The sequence below is a fragment of the Cervus elaphus genome, chromosome 9 (assembly GCF_910594005.1).
Source record: "Cervus elaphus chromosome 9, mCerEla1.1, whole genome shotgun sequence".
Taxonomy (NCBI): Eukaryota; Metazoa; Chordata; class Mammalia; order Artiodactyla; family Cervidae; genus Cervus; species Cervus elaphus.
Genome location: NC_057823.1, coordinates 29240944 through 29256514, shown reverse-complemented (window position 1 = coordinate 29256514; position 15571 = coordinate 29240944). Strand labels below are relative to the sequence as shown.

General features: G+C 45.5%; 1 protein-coding gene across 1 annotated transcript in view; it reads right to left on the bottom strand.

Annotated features, from left to right (window-relative positions):
• The window catches only part of MARCHF3 (membrane associated ring-CH-type finger 3), a 146366-nt gene that overhangs the window by 34914 nt on the left and 95881 nt on the right, over positions 1 to 15571 (bottom strand). The window contains exon 2 of the mRNA XM_043912213.1: positions 2323 to 2566. Within this exon, the coding sequence (XP_043768148.1) occupies positions 2323 to 2510 (188 nt within the window). The 5' untranslated portion in view covers positions 2511 to 2566. The remainder of the gene's footprint in view (positions 1 to 2322; positions 2567 to 15571) is intronic.

Sequence of the window (15571 nt, the reverse complement as noted above, 5' to 3'; positions counted from 1 at the left end):
AAGGTATGTCCTACCAAGGCGGCCTCCGTCCAGGGCTTGGCCTTTAACTTGGAAACGTCACCCCTGTGAGGACACATGGTGTTGTGGCTCGTGAGGCAGGCTCTGGAGTCGTGCCACTTGGGCTCAAACCCAGCTCTGCTGCACATGAGCTGGCTCACTTCGGGCAAGTAATGTCATCTCTCTGGACTTTAGCTTAAAATGGGCATAAAGCAGGGTACCTTCCTCATATGGTGACTGTGAGGATGAGCAAGTGTAATCCAGGTTACAAGCTTAGATGAGGGACCAGCATGTAGTAAAGTGCCTAGTTAATGCTCACTATTTTCACTTGTAGAAAAACTCAGGTCAGGGAAAATCAAATGACGTGGCCCTCATCACATATGTCAAAGGCCAAGGGAAAGCTCCAAGACGGCCTCTGTTCTCAATGGATACTGGAGGGCTATCTGCCTCTGATCAATGTCTTCTTATATTGCTAGAGGTCCTTATAGGGTATTAGATTTTTAAATGTCATCACTGTATGTGCCAACCCAAGGACCAGCCTCTTTACCCACCTTTCCCCACTTCTTCCTATCCCCCAAAGTGGACAGTGACCCAAGCTTATGCTCACCCCCATCTCTCTGGCTCCATCTTTGTGGAAACAGCCACGGAAACACTGCTCTTTCCCAAAGGCCTTTCTGGGGATGATCCTGGGACTGAGTGAAGGCTAAAAGGGGATTAAAAGAGGAAAGGAGCTCCTTCCCACTTGCCAAGAGGAGCCCCACATGCTCAGGGGCGGGAAAAGAAAGTTTAAAGAGTTGACTTTTTTCTCTCATCATTCCTGGCCTCCATCATTCACATTGAGCCAAATGCTTATAAAACTGTAAAAGTTCTGGTTTACACTACTATATGGTAGGAGAACATGTAAGAATGCCTGACACACGCGTGTGCACACACACACGCTGGCTCCCAGGTCTCAGTCATTTCAGCTTTGCAGCCCGTGCTTCTTGATCAAATGAGGTGTTTGATGGCTCGAGGGTGACGGGGGCACATGCAGACAGATAACTGTCTGTCTCAGTTCACCGCTGAGCACTTACACTCACTGCCTCCTTGTATTCTGAGTCCTAACCAATTGTTACAAGTTTTCCCAGAGGTAGAAAAATATATATTGACCTTTTTTCTTCCCCCTTCCCTTTGTGAAAGCCACACAGATGGACAGCAGAAGGCACATGGATAATGTTTATAACAGGTGTGGGTGGGTGAGTCCATGTCTGGCGGCCACCACATGTGGGGCCAGGGGGTTGGGGGCGGTACAGAGAGTGCTGTGGTGTCCCCAGGGGTCCTGTTGCACGTAGGGGTTGAGGAGCCTGTATCTGCACTGGAGGAGTTGGCTGAATTGCTCAGACCAAGGTAAGCAGTCGAGGTCTGAGTGACTGACCCGAAGTTTCAGGGTCAGACGTGTCAGCAGTGAAATCATAGGGCATGTCTAGTGTTGAAACACGTTTTACAGTCATAAGTCAGGTCCCACTTACTCATTCTGCAATAAATGGAGAAGCCGAGGAGCACTTAGTGGCCAGGCAGCCTGTGGCTCTCTGCCTTCCACTGGGCGGCAAGAGCGCCGGAGCAGACCTCCAGGGACAAAGGGCCGGCCTGGATAAACCGTGTCTGGGCTGCTCCAAGCCTTCAGTCTGGCCCTGGTTCATCACTCAGGGGAGACGCGCTGCGGGGGGTTAATGATAGTACTTCACAGGGCAGAGTGTGTGTGAAGGATCGTGGAGGGGGCATGTGGAGGGCAAAGGAGGCAGCAGAAGAGGCTCCTAAATGGGGATGTGCCAGAGGAGTCCCCCAGGAAGCTGCGCTGAATAGGCCCCCGTCACGGGGTGCTGACTAGGCTGCACACCAGAACGTCACTTCAAGAGTTTTACCCACGTATCCAATCACTTTGGCTCAGTCACCTGAGACCCGGAGGCCTCCTTGGTTCTATCCTAACAAAGGGGGCTACCTTTGTTAGTACCTGAAGTCGACAAGAAATTCATTACCGTTGCAAGGTCAAAATAACAAATGTTAAGCAAGTGACCCTGGTGCCTTGTGGGATCCTTCTCTGCCTGGCCCTCTGCGAGTGTGACTTTAAGCAGAAAACTCCACAGTGTGAGTTTTTAGCTTTTTATGCCATTGCTATAGAAACGGCAATAACAGAACTTGTGTAGTTTTTTTGTTTTTTCTCCCCAGTACCTCCTCTCACCTGACACAAAGACCTGAGCCACTCATTACACTCCCTTCAGCATTTCCCGTCTGACAGAAGGCGCTGGGGATCAATTGCAGATTCATTGATTTTAATGGTGGCACTACCTCTGGGTGGCGAGGGTCCGCACCACGGTTGACAGCAGCTGCCCGTCCTTAGCGGAAACCTGCATGACATACTGCGGCTGCCCATTCGCCAGGCTGCCGCAGGCCTCCACGGTCTTCACCACGGGCGCGGCGGGGCCGGTGCAGTCTGGCAGCACTTCGGGCAGGTGACTGCAGCGGCTGGTTGTCATGGTAACAGACAGCAATTACTCTGCTAATGGCTTCCACATTCATACAGGATTTCCATCTAAGAGAGATCAGAAAACAGTTTACTTGGGCTGGGTACTTAATAGAAAACGGAGAATTATGGCCACCATCATCGTGTCATGATTTACTAGAAATAACAGGTGGTCCTGTATCTTGCAGCCGTTTACCGAGCACATGCATACACTCGGCCCACGAGAAACAGCGGATATGGTTATTATGAACAGGACAGTGAGCGTGTCAGCGTCTGTAAACACCGGAGGAGGGAGGGCCTGGTGGGCCCTGCAGCCAGATCTGAAGAGAAGATAAGCACCTCTCCCGCTCTGGGCCAAAGAGGCAATAAGTCTTTGTTGACACTCTCTCAGACTTACTAGAACCTTTATTAAAACCGTTTGCAACTATTTTTTTCTTCGAAGCAATTTATTCTCTATGCAGCTTCATTCTGAGATGCTAAGATTAAAAAGAGAGAGAGTGAAGAAAGGCAAAAGAAAGGAGAAAAAAAAAAAAACAAAACCCATGTGAATTTGGCGAGGTAGCACCTTCCTGGGCAATATTTGCCAAACGTGAATCACTCAATTAATGAGCCACCTTTCTGACTTTTCCCATATCTGTGTTCCGTAACAAAATTATCTACTTGATGTGTCTTGAAAATTAGCTTCCTTTAAAAAGTTAACCTATTTTAGCCTTGTCTTCAAGTTATTCATGAAATGATGAGTTTGATGAGCTTGTTATACCAATTTTCTTTTAAAGATTTTTTTTTTTTTTGGATGTGGGCCATTTTGAAAGTCTTTGTTGAATTTGCTACAATATTGCTACAATATGTTTTGGTATTTTGGTGGTGAGACATGTGGGATCATAGCTCCCCAACCAGGGATTGAACCAGTACCCCCTGCATTGGAAGGCAAAGTCTTAATCACTAGACCTCTAGGCAAGTCCCTATATATATTTTTAATGGACATTACAATAAATACATTAGTACTAAGCTTCTGGTTCTTTTTGTGTACCACCTAAAATCTAGGGACACTGCCTTTTCAGAGGAGATCACATAGGCGATTGAGGTCTCTACCACCTATTAAGAATAATCCATTCTTAATAAGGACCTAACCTCGCTGACACATAGCCTGTCACATAGACTGCAAGAAATTCTGTTCCCAATTTGTGCGGTGTAAGCTTCAACTTGACCTCAAGTTCAAAGCATTCAGACCCAGTGGAGTAAGGATCCCCACTGCATGCAATAATAGATTTGCATGTGATGTGTAAGAAATAGAGGCCTTAAGAGAAACGCGCAGGAGGCATTTTTTTATGTCTAAAGCTGAGAGGACACAGTTTCACGGTCCACACACACCGTCTCTGCCCAGCCTGCTCACCTCGAGCTTCTGAGCCCGGCACAGCCTGGACCCAGTGGGCAGCGGCAGGGCTGGCAGACAGACTAAGTTCCTGTGAGTTAGTAGTCTGGGTGGTCAAGGCCCCAAGTGTAAAAAAATCTGCCTCCCAACCCTAAGAGATTTTTGGAATTCCTCTAAGGGTTATTTTCTACTAGATATTTGTCTCTATTTATTACATTTTACTTGACTCCTACAGGTCTGGAAAATAGGGTCTGCCAACAATGTCCATCCATTGGACATTCTCAGGAGGAGAATGCCGGGTTTTCAGAAGAACTTGAGCTGATGCGGTCACTGCTGACAAGCACATATCCGCAGCCCTGACCAGCGGGTGGGAATGGAATCCCCTCCTTCCTGCCGAGGAGTCTGGCTGGCCTCCCTTTCCTGTCCTCCTTGGCTGCCTCTAGTCCTCTCGGGGTCTGCGGTCTGGCCTCTCCCAGGAGCCCTTTGAAAACTGGCAATGGGGCGGGGGCTGTGGACACCAGCCATGGTCTGAGGCCTGATGTGAAGTAGTGGCAGGAACTCCTGCTATCATGACCCTCTGGCCTTCTCAACCCCCAGGTACCGAGCATTCAAGAAACCCAATGAGCTGATTAGCTAGTATAGTGTTGCTTGTTAAATAGGATTTGTCTTTTTTATTTTTTTCTCACATTACAAGATCAAGAAATATATGTTATAGAAAGTACAGAAAAGCACAAAGAAAATAAAACTCACTCAAAATGCCACCACTTGAATAACCACAGTAAACTTTGTGTGTGGATAGCTTTTTAAGTTTTGGCAGGATTGGCAGGGTGGAGTTGATTTGTAACTGGGGTCAGATAGCTTTCTCTTTTTTTTTTTTCCCAAAGTTTTCAGACCGCAGAACAAAAAGGATGTTCAAAGGTCAGCTTCGAAAACTATGTCTAACCCCTTTCCCCTTGGCCTGCCCTGATAAAACCCCATTGACATGATTTTAAATTCTCATAATGCCTGACAGTCACAAAGTGTAACTTCCTGGCACAGCTCTCTTGCTTCACAAGGCAGCCATAGATTAAGAGCCAGGGGTGTGTTGGCAGGAAAAGCAGACACAGTGACCTTCTTGCCGCACGAAATCATTATGTCTGGGTGCGTGCTGAGAGTCTATTTTCGGGTTTTGCCTAACTCCAACTCAGAGGACCAAGCACTCCCTCCCTCCACTCCATGGAGCTGCAAGGAGGAGGAGAAGGGATGCAGAGTGAGGAAAGGAGGCCAGGCCGGTCAGCACTGAGGCTGCCCTTATTGAGGGGACTGCCACTCAGACACAAGAGGTCCCCAAGTTCATTCACTTATAAACTTAGATTAAGCCCTCACTGAGGGCTTCCCAGGTGGCCAATGCAGGAGACGCAAGAGACGCAGTTTGATCCCTGGGTCTGGAAGACCCCCTGGAGACGGAAATGGCTACCCACTCCGGTATTCTTGTCTGGAGAATCCCATGGACAGAGGAGCCTGGCGGGCTACAGTCCATGGTGTCACAAAGAGTCAGACACAACTGAGCGACTGAACACACACACACACACACACACACACACACACAGGTAGTAGTTCTAAATGTATGACCTAAATCTGCAATAAAATTGCCCTTAAAACAGTTCTGGAAGTAGAGTTTCCTTAGAAGTATTATTTTACTTTGAGATGATATTCTTCATTTCACTTGCCTTCTCAAAGGCAGCGGAGCCATTACCCACCATCTGATCAGTTTATTCCATTCACAGAGAGCACCAGGCATTGAACTGGGCATAAAGGAAAAAGATTCCTCCTCTACTTTGCCTTCTCCTGCAAGCAAGCCCTGGCTCTTTCCCTCATGCTCTGCAACCAACCTAGCACCTGATTGAAATGATACTCGCGTCCAACACTGGCTGAAGAACACACTGGCACGTCCACTGATCACCACATACCAGAATAATCCTGATGTACTAAGTCCGGCGTGCCAGAGGTGAGTCCCCACGCTCCTTAAAGACTGTGTCTTGAATTGCAACTGCAGTGGGAGCGATTACATGGAGGATGGGCACCTTGACCTTGGTTGGGAAGTGCTGAGTGGGCGCCAGCCCCAGAAGAGGGAGTCTAATCAGGTGGAAGAAGAGAGAGGGGAGCATGTCTCCCCAACCTCAGTTAAAAAGAAGCCCTGAGGCTGAGATCAAGGCATGGGGCAGGAGTGGTTCTCTCAGGCTGCGGGCACCAATTGGCATGCACATGTTTGCACCTGGGGCAGTGACAAATGGCCCACTGCCTTGCCCTGTCTCTTCCAGAGCCACCTAGGAAAATAGCAGGCTATTGCTGAGGATGCTAAAAATAGTCAAGCTATGGGTCTGTAGCCTAGCACTGGTCTTCCACTGATTTTCCTGAAAAATTTCAAGTGCCATTTGATCGTCTTTTTTTGTTGTTGTTAAAATCAGTACTGCTCCTAGGAAATTCCCCCAAGAATTCTGCTCTCTGGATTTCGCAGGACAAAAACACTGATGCTGGGAGGGAGCAGTGTCCCTATAAATGCGAAACCTCAAATTACACTGATGGGAGTTCTTTGTTGGTTAGGTTTGACACCTTATATAATTCCTCAGGCTGAGAATAAAACATGATTTGGCACTGGCCAAATTCTGCTGCACTCAGTGGGCGGACTGGGAATAGGTGTGTGAGAGGGAGACAAATGAAAAAGGAAGGAGTGGCTACAGAAATGAAAGCCTGATTAGACAATTGTGAAGATAAAAAGGACTGTCTGTGAAACTGTGACCCCTTTAAAGGCTAGAGTACAGTTTCATAAAAGCATGGACCCAACCAGGCTGCAGCTAATCATGGCTGAACAGGCTGCTGAAGGTAAGTGATTTCCATGGGAACACGGCCGGCGTCATGAGGATGCATTCAGAGGATGTGGGGGAAGGGCAGGGAAGCGAACCGTGCTCACCTCTGCAGCCTTCGTGCCCCACAGCCCCTGAACCTCCACAAAGATCGTGGAGTTATAGGAAAGGCTCTGTTCTTAGAAGCAGGACACCCAAGCCTGCGCCCTGGCTCATCACTCACCGGGGTAAACCACACACTCTCTCAGACTTTGCTGAGATTTCTTGCATTTGAAATCAGAGTATTGATATCCTGAGCCACCCCTTCTGGTTATTTGTGAGGCCTAAAATAAGATGAGACATGTGAACGTGCTCTGCAAGTTGGATGAGCCTTGCACAGGGAGCTATGCATATGCACATTTTATTACTGCATTAACCTTCTTTCTTGTTCTTTGTCTGGCCTGAGCTGCGTCTTGTTTCTGTCCTCTATAACTTTCTTCCTCCATTGCTGGTCAGTTTGTACCCACTGCATCGTTTAGATCACACTTGAGCCCTGACTTCGTACCACTCTGTCTTCTCCCAGTGGGAAGTACAAAGGGAATCTTCCTTGCACCCAACTTCTCATTCTCCTGAGACCTGTCATCTCCATAGGCCCCTACACAGGTTGCACTTTTCTGTGAAAATGTTTAGTAAAGATCCATGATGAAAAACTGCTATTATGTTTGGTAGTCATTAATATTTGTTACAGTAGCTACCCTTATCTTGGGCTTCCCAGGTTGCCCTAGTGGTAAAGAACCTGCCTGTCAATGCAGGAGACATAAGAGATGCGGGTTCTATCCCTGGGTAGGGAAGATCCCCTGGAGGAGGGCATGGAAACCCACCCCAGTATTTTTGCCTGGAGAATCTCATGGATAGAGGAGCCTGGTGGGCTATGGTCTATAGGGCCACAGAGAGTTGGACATGACTGAAGCAACTTAGAATGCATGCGTACCTTTATCTTAGCTAATCTATTGCATGATAAATACAGTGAAAAATAAAACACAAGCCACTCCAGATACTTTTTCAAGCCTGCTTCTATCAGAACTGTGTTTTCAGTGCCAAGTCAACTTTAATTTCTCGGATGTAAGATGAGAAAGTTGGGGCTTCCCTTGTGGCTCAGCTGGTAAAGAATCTGCCTGCAATTCAGGAGACCTGGGTTCGATCCCTGGGTTGGGAAGATCCCCTGGAGAAGGGAAAGGCTGCCCACTCCAGTATTCTGGCCTGAAAAGAGTCGGACAAGGCAGAGTGACTTTCACTTTCAGTTTCGTATGTGGAAACTAAAAAAAATAAAGATAACAGATGAGAAAGTTATTTGGGGGAGGTAGCTGGTATGTTGGTAACTCTATTTGGGTATAAAAATTATCCACAGGATTTAAAGGTGTAAATGAGCATAATGCTGTGTGTACGCTGGCACTAACCTGGTCATGTAGGCTGCCTGGGTAGTGGGCTGAACAGGCCTAAGCTCAGAGGGGCATTCCAGAACTAGCCTGGACCTCCAAATTCAACCCTAATGATAATTCCAGAGATTTAAAAAAAATAGGCTCCTCAGGTCACAATACAGCTGGAAGGGTCCTGTATCATCTCCCAACCAGAGTTTTCAACAAAAGGACTCACTCATTCTTTCATCCATTCAAACAAGCATTTTTTGAGAGTTTACTATGTATTCCTATGAAGTTTCTGGTGGTGCAGAGTCTAACCATTTCAAGTCCTGCTTTTCACTTCCCAAAGAAAAGCACAGGTCACCAAACAGTCTGGAGTGTTTCCCAGACTCTCTCCAAGGCTGCAGAGCCATGAGGCTCTGTATGACAGAGTGGGCTTTGTACATGAGTCCACTGTATGTCAAGGCTGTATATTGTCACCCTGCTTATGTAACTTATATGCAGAGTACATCATGCGAAATGCTGGGCTGGATGAAGCACAAGCTGGAATCAAGATTGCTGAGAGAAATATCAACAACTTCAGATATGCAAATGATACCACTCTAATGGCAAAAAGTGAAGAGGAACTAAAGAGTCTCTTAATGAGGGTGAAAGAGGGAGTGAAAAAGCTGGCTTAAAACTCAACATTCAAAAAACTAAGATCATGGCATCTGGTCTCATCACTTCATGGCAAATAGAAGGGGCAAAAGTGGAAGTAGTGACAGATTTTATTTTCTTAGGCTCCAAAACCATTGCAGACGGTGACTGCAGCCATGAAATTAAAAGACTGTTGCTCCTTGGAAGGAAAGCTATGACAAACATAGACAGCATATTAAAAAGCAGAGACATCACTTTGCTGACAAAGATCGGTGTAGTTAAAGTCATGGTTTTTCCAGTAGTCATGTATGGATGTGAGAATTGGAACACAAAGAAGGCTGAGCGCCAAAGAATTGATGATTTCAAATTGTGGTGCTAGAGAAGACTCTTGCGAGTCCCTTGGACTGCAAGGAGATCAAACCAGTCAATCCTAATGGGAATCAATCCTGAATATTCATTGGAAGGTCTGATGCTGAGCTGAAGCTCCAATACTTTGGCCACCTATTGTGAAAAGCTGACTCACTTTTTGATTGGAAAAGCCCCTGATGCTGGGAAAGATTGAAGGCAAAAGGAGAAGGGGGCAGCAGAGGATGAGATGGTTGGATGGCATCACTGACTCAACGGACATAAATTTGAGCAAACTCCGGGAGATAACAAAGGACAAGGAAGCCTGGTGTGCTGCAGTCCATGGAGTTGCAAAGAGTCGGACATGACTGAGTGACAATAACAACACTAGCAATCATGTACTTGCTAATTCAGAGGACACCACTCTATGCCCTAAATTTGAGGGAATGAAATTGCAGAACTATGGCACGGCTAGATGGCTTTCTGCTCCCACAGAGCTGTGTGCATCCTTAACGCTGATCCAGGATTCAGAAACTGACTTTAGTTTTACATGAGCAAATCTGCTTCAGAAAGGGTCTCTAAAGTGTCCCTTAGCCTTCTTCGAGGAGTTGCATGCTCATGGAGCAAGTCCTCCTCTAATGAGGCCAAGGAATGGATGACACAGGTCGGTCGGTAATTGAAAGGGGAAAAAATAGCAATAATGACCTGTCTAGGAACTTTCCCCTCTGAGTTGAATTCTAAGAACAGTCTCTGAGAACAGGAACACTCTTTGATAGAATATTTCCCTGGGTTTTCAGGCATGTTGTAACCAGTGCACTGCATGGCTGATGAAGTGACTTAGAATCCTGAATGTTCAGAGAAAATGAAGGCAGGCAGGAAATCACACACTGACCTTCCTTTCCAATGAAAATGGAGCAAATGACTAATTTCAAAACCATTAACATGTAAAAAGCAGCATATTTCTTCTGAGAACAGGGCACAAAGGCTCTCCAAGGAGATGGCTGGGACATGATTACCAGCAACATTTAAGTTTTCAAAAACATGCCAAGGAGGCTATTCACTAAGAGCGTGTTAGCGGCAAAGTAGCTGCTTCATTAAACTTAAATAGCCACAGCAGGGCTGTGCTTACAGACCCAAGCTACCAAATTATACATTTCTTTTCTGGATGCTTCACTGACCTCATTATGTAGAGCGGAGAGTTTGTCATTCCAAATAAAGTGACCATCCAAGTCTTTATAAACATGCCCATCAGGTGCTTGGTAAGTCTGCAGAGTGAAACACTAGGGGCCCAGTGAATTAAAAAAAAGAAAAGAAAAAAAAAACCTTCTCTTTTTGTCGTTTCATTTTTCTCTGCTACTTGCTCATTGTCACACTTACAGAGCAGAGTAAGCAGGTGAAATGCCTGTTTCCAAGCATGAAGGAATGTTTGATTTGGGGGTTATGGCATTTTATTGAGAAATGTGTAAATACCAACGATGAACCCTGGTGAGAAAAAAGCCCAGACCAGCATAAGGCAAGCTGGCTCCAGAGAGAGTTACAGTTTGTTCCCTGTGTTCTTTTTGAAACTTATATCCAGAGTTATTTATCATTTCCCATCCATGTTATTAATTCTGATTCTCAGCCACACAAAGTATCAGACTAATTTTTCTTCCATTTAAAATGACTATATTTTATTTTCAGCCAGGTAAAATTCTATGGTTCTGCTAAAGGCAAGTAACAATTATCATATTTGTACATATTTTTCCCCTCAAGAAGTCCTCATGAAATTAATTCAGATTTTGGAGACTATCCCATTTTTTTCATTTTATTTTAATTATACAGAGGAAAATGGCAATTAAAATCCCACAGCAACAACCCTGTGTGTTCAAAGACACAGGGACAGCTGAATCACACTTGTAAATAACAACTGGTCCTGTCCGGATGCCCCGCTGAGTTGGGGGAACCGAGGGGAAGCAGAGCTGCCCGGTGGAGTTCCGGGGGCTGGTGAACCATCAGGGCACACCAGAAAAGTTTAAATGTCAAGTTTGAAAAACAGATGGGAGCAGGCAAAGTAGAATGAGATGTTCATGTGACGTTATTCAGAGGTGAGCAATAAAAGTGTGTGGTTCAGATGACATGCAGTGTGCCCTGTGCCAAATAAAAGGCTACCTGTCTGGCATAAGGAAGGTATGAAGGGGCTGGCACCCTTACCAGGATGTCTGAGGATACGGGAGGAAGCTATTTCAGCTACAAGTGAGGGCTGAAGATGCTCTGAGAACTCCAAGTTCTGGATTTGTGATTAGGTTCATACACATCTTCCACCAGCGTCCAACTGAATGCCCATCATTAAAGGAAGTTGAGACTCATTCAAAGTCGTGTCTCACTCTCCTCTGTACAAACAACTCCCTACTAGCTACACAGATGTGCTCCATCTTGACCCCAGCCTCCTGCAGCCTGGAATCAAACCAGCTGGGACTTATTTTAAACCCCAGCGTTCCCCAGGCCTTTCCTGGGCTGCATTTCACCAAGGCCACAGGGAGGTTGCCATCCTGCCCTCTCAGGAGGCAGGGTCCAAGCTCCGCATTCTGCCAGGATGCGGTGTTTGTTGGAGCCCCAGGAGACGTGGCTGGCTGACCCCCATTTACACATGAGGATGTTCGAGCTTACTCAGCTAGCCGAGGAACAGCGAGGCAAGGGGCAAAGACCAACACTCTTCGGCTTTTGCTTTTCAGCTGTGTCTTTGGCATTACGGGTAGGCTCCCCATCATATGCTTCACACTGCTGAAGGCCCCCAAACCCCACTGGTTCTTTCTCACACGGTCAGAGTCTCTAGGTGTTTCGTGTTACCTTTGTGCATCCTTGGCTTTGGATTCAGAGGAAGCTCTGGGGGACACTGCAGGGGAGGGGACAGGGCCTTGGCTGTGGATCAAGGAGTCTAGGGTTTGAACTGCCACCCAGCACCCACTTGGCACTGAGCCTCAGCTTCCTTCCCGACACTGTGGCCCTGGGGTAGGTATGTGCCTGGCCTGTGGTGCTCACTTGGTAACGGGCAGTGCTTAAGACCGCAATGGCCGGACCCAGAGATTGTCATACAGAGGGAAGTAAGTCAGAGAGAGAAGAACAAATACTGCATATTAACGCATATATGTGGAATCTGAAAACATTGTTATAAATTATCTTATTTACAAAGCAGAAACAGAGACACAGATGAAGATAACAAAGGCATGGATACCAAGGAGGGAAAGGGAGGGACTGGATGAATTGGGAGGTTGGAATTGACCTCAATATAAACACTATTGACACTATGTCTAAACTAGATAACTAACGAGGACCTATTGCACAGGGAACTCAGTGCTCTGTGGTAACCTAAATGGAAAGATAATCCAAGAAAGAGGGCATATATGTATGCTTATGGCTGATTCACTTTGCTGTGCAGTAGAAATGAACACAACACTGTAAAGCAACCACTCCCCCCCCAAAAAAGACTGCAGGGCTGCAGGGTCATCTCACAACAGCCGAGGACCAGGGTGAGGAAGGGAGGTCCCTTCCAGACCCTACCTCTAGTCCCCTTGCCTAGCCCACCTCTCTGCAGTCCTCCTCACTTCCCTCCCATTTTCCCAAGCGAATGTCTTGTAGGGGCTGAAATGCTTTGACAGTCTTATATGAACAGAGGTAAAAAACCACAGTAATGCCCCCTGGAATTACTCTGCTCTTGGACACCGCTACCCTTTCACTACACACACTCACAATGTACACACAAAAACCAGTTTCTTTTCACTGGTTCCCTAAAAGTGTCCAGTCTTTTAAACCTTCAAGATATAAACAAGCACGGGAAAAAACTAACACTTAGCCCAGGACCAAGTTATCTGAGCTGTCTTTATCACTTCATTTCTTCACAGTTGTATATCCTGGATTCTTGTGGACCATGAAATTGGTGGTGAATGGGGCCTCATTTGTGCTTGCTTCCTACTTACCTCAATGCAAAGCACTTCTGAACCCCTTCAAAGGAACCTCCGAGGCCTTATGTTTTCTAAGACCAGCACGTGCCCCCTCCTGTACTTGCTTCTCTGGCTGTCTGTCCCATCTTGCCATGCATCTTGACCTTGGTGGATACACTGGTCCCCGCATCTTACATAGCCCCCACCTGTTGGAGCACCAGCTTCACCTGGACTTGTTCAGTATGAGAACCAGCCCACTCTCTCCCTAAGCCTCCAGGGAAGCCGAGCCTTCATAGTCGGGGAGAAATGCCCCAGAGCATCAGCTTACACAGAAGGGATGTCTTCCCTTAGGCCCCTCAACCACTCAGAGGGAAGGACCTAAATCAAGTATCTGATCTGTTCATTTCTTTATATATTCATCCTTGCAAAAATAATGGGTGAGCTTCCTTAACCTCATCCCACCTGTTTGACAGAAACAAAAACAACTTTTACATGGACACTGAATTATTACCCAAGATCAAACAACCAAATATACAGAGGTTTACCTTGATGTTAAAATTTTCATCTGATGGTAGTTTTCCTTCAGAACAGATGAAAAAATTACACTGTAAATGGCAAGAGTGTATTTTTCTATTTTCATAGCACTATTCACTTTCCATTCTCTAAGTACTTAATAAATACAGTGAGTCTTTACTGCCTTCCAGGGTGAAAATAACAGTTATACCCCCACGGAGCTCATTCATTTGCTTTATGGGCTAAAAAATCTCTAGTGTGTCACAAATTAACACAATGTTCCCGAGGACTGTGTTTTACTCTTGAATCTCCAATTTCACTAATAAATGTGAAAAACACATGTAGCCAGATAGGTCCTTAGAGACCAGACACTGCAGATGCTGAAGAAAGCAAGTTATTCCAGCTAAGATCAGCATTCACTTTCACACAGGGGACTATCTGTCTCCCAAATTCTCCTCCAATTGCTTGACATAAAGCAATGAAACTGGTTTCTAGTAACTACCTCCAAAATCTAACAAAACTTTTTTTTTTAAATAAAGGATATTAAAAAAAATTTTTTTTGATCATTAGAGAATGATCTTTCTCTAATCACATTTCCAATGGATCCCCACCACCTTCTGAGAGAGCTGTTACTCTTTTTAAAATATTTTTATCATGAAAAATTTCAAACAAATAGAATTCAGGAACCCACATATTTTCCGTCATCTCAGTCTAATAATTAATCAAGATTTTGCCACACTCATTTCACCCTTACCTCCTTCCTTCTATCCTATTAAAATTTTTAAGCAAATCTCAGAAATTGTCATTGTACCTCTATACACTTCAATATGAATTTCTAAAAACATGGACATATCTTACAGGACTGCAAAGCCATTATCATACCTAGCAAACTTAATAATTTCTTTGTATCATCTGTCATCCAAACTGTACTCAAATTTCTCCAACTATCTTGAAAAATCTTTTTTTCCAACTTTAAACTTTTTGTTTTGTATTAGGGTATAGCTGGGACTTCCCTGGTAGTTGAGCTGCTAAAGAATCTGCCTGCAATGCAGGAAACCCCAATTTGATTCCTGGGTCAGGGAGAAGGGATAGGCTACCCACTCCAGTATTCTTGGGCTTCCCAGGTGGCTCAGATGGTAAAGAATCCACCTGCAATGCGGGAGATCTGGGGTCAATCCCTGGGTTGGGAAGATCCCCTGGAGGAGGGTATGGCAACCCACTCTAGTATTCTTGCCTGGAGAATCCCCATGACAGAGGAGCCTGGCAGGCTACAGTCCATGGGGTCTCAAAGAGTTGGACACGACTGAGTGACGAAGCACAGCACAGGGCAGAGCCGATTAACAATGTTGTGGTTTCAAGGAACTCAGCCACACACATATATATCCATTTCCTCCCAAACCCCTCTCCCATCCAGGCTGGCATATAACATTGAGCAGAGTTCCATGTGCTATACAGTAGGTTATGGTTGCTTTGTTTAAATGATCCAGACAAGGTATAACATCTGATACATCTAAGTCCCTCTCACTTGCACACAGTCACCTCTCTTTTTATCTCTATGCTGAAGAAACTCATGCAGGGCTCCATATGAGCCCATCTCAATAGCCACATTCTTAATTTTTCTTGTAGTATCATTTAACTTGTTCTTCTATCCCCTGTATTTTCTGGAAACTTACTGTCAACTCTTCTGCAACAATAACTCATTGGTGGCACCGTGTACTTATTTACTGCATCATTGCAGAAGGCTCCTAATATAATAATGATCTATTTTCAGTGGCTTCAGGTAATGGCAGGCTGATTCCTGCCTTGTGGAGTTATTCATGATGTTTCTAGTGGTCTAATGATTGCATCCATTAGATGCATTAGATTGCATGACAGGTGCTTGAATCAATGATTTCATTTGGGGTCTACAAAATTATGCTTTTTCAATTCTAACTTCCCTTCCACATTTAGTGGCTAGAATTTTCATGTGAAGAAGAACTTCCCTTCATCAATCCTTTCAATCTGGTTATTCTGAAAAACAATTTGCACAGAAAAGGCATAATCATTTCTTC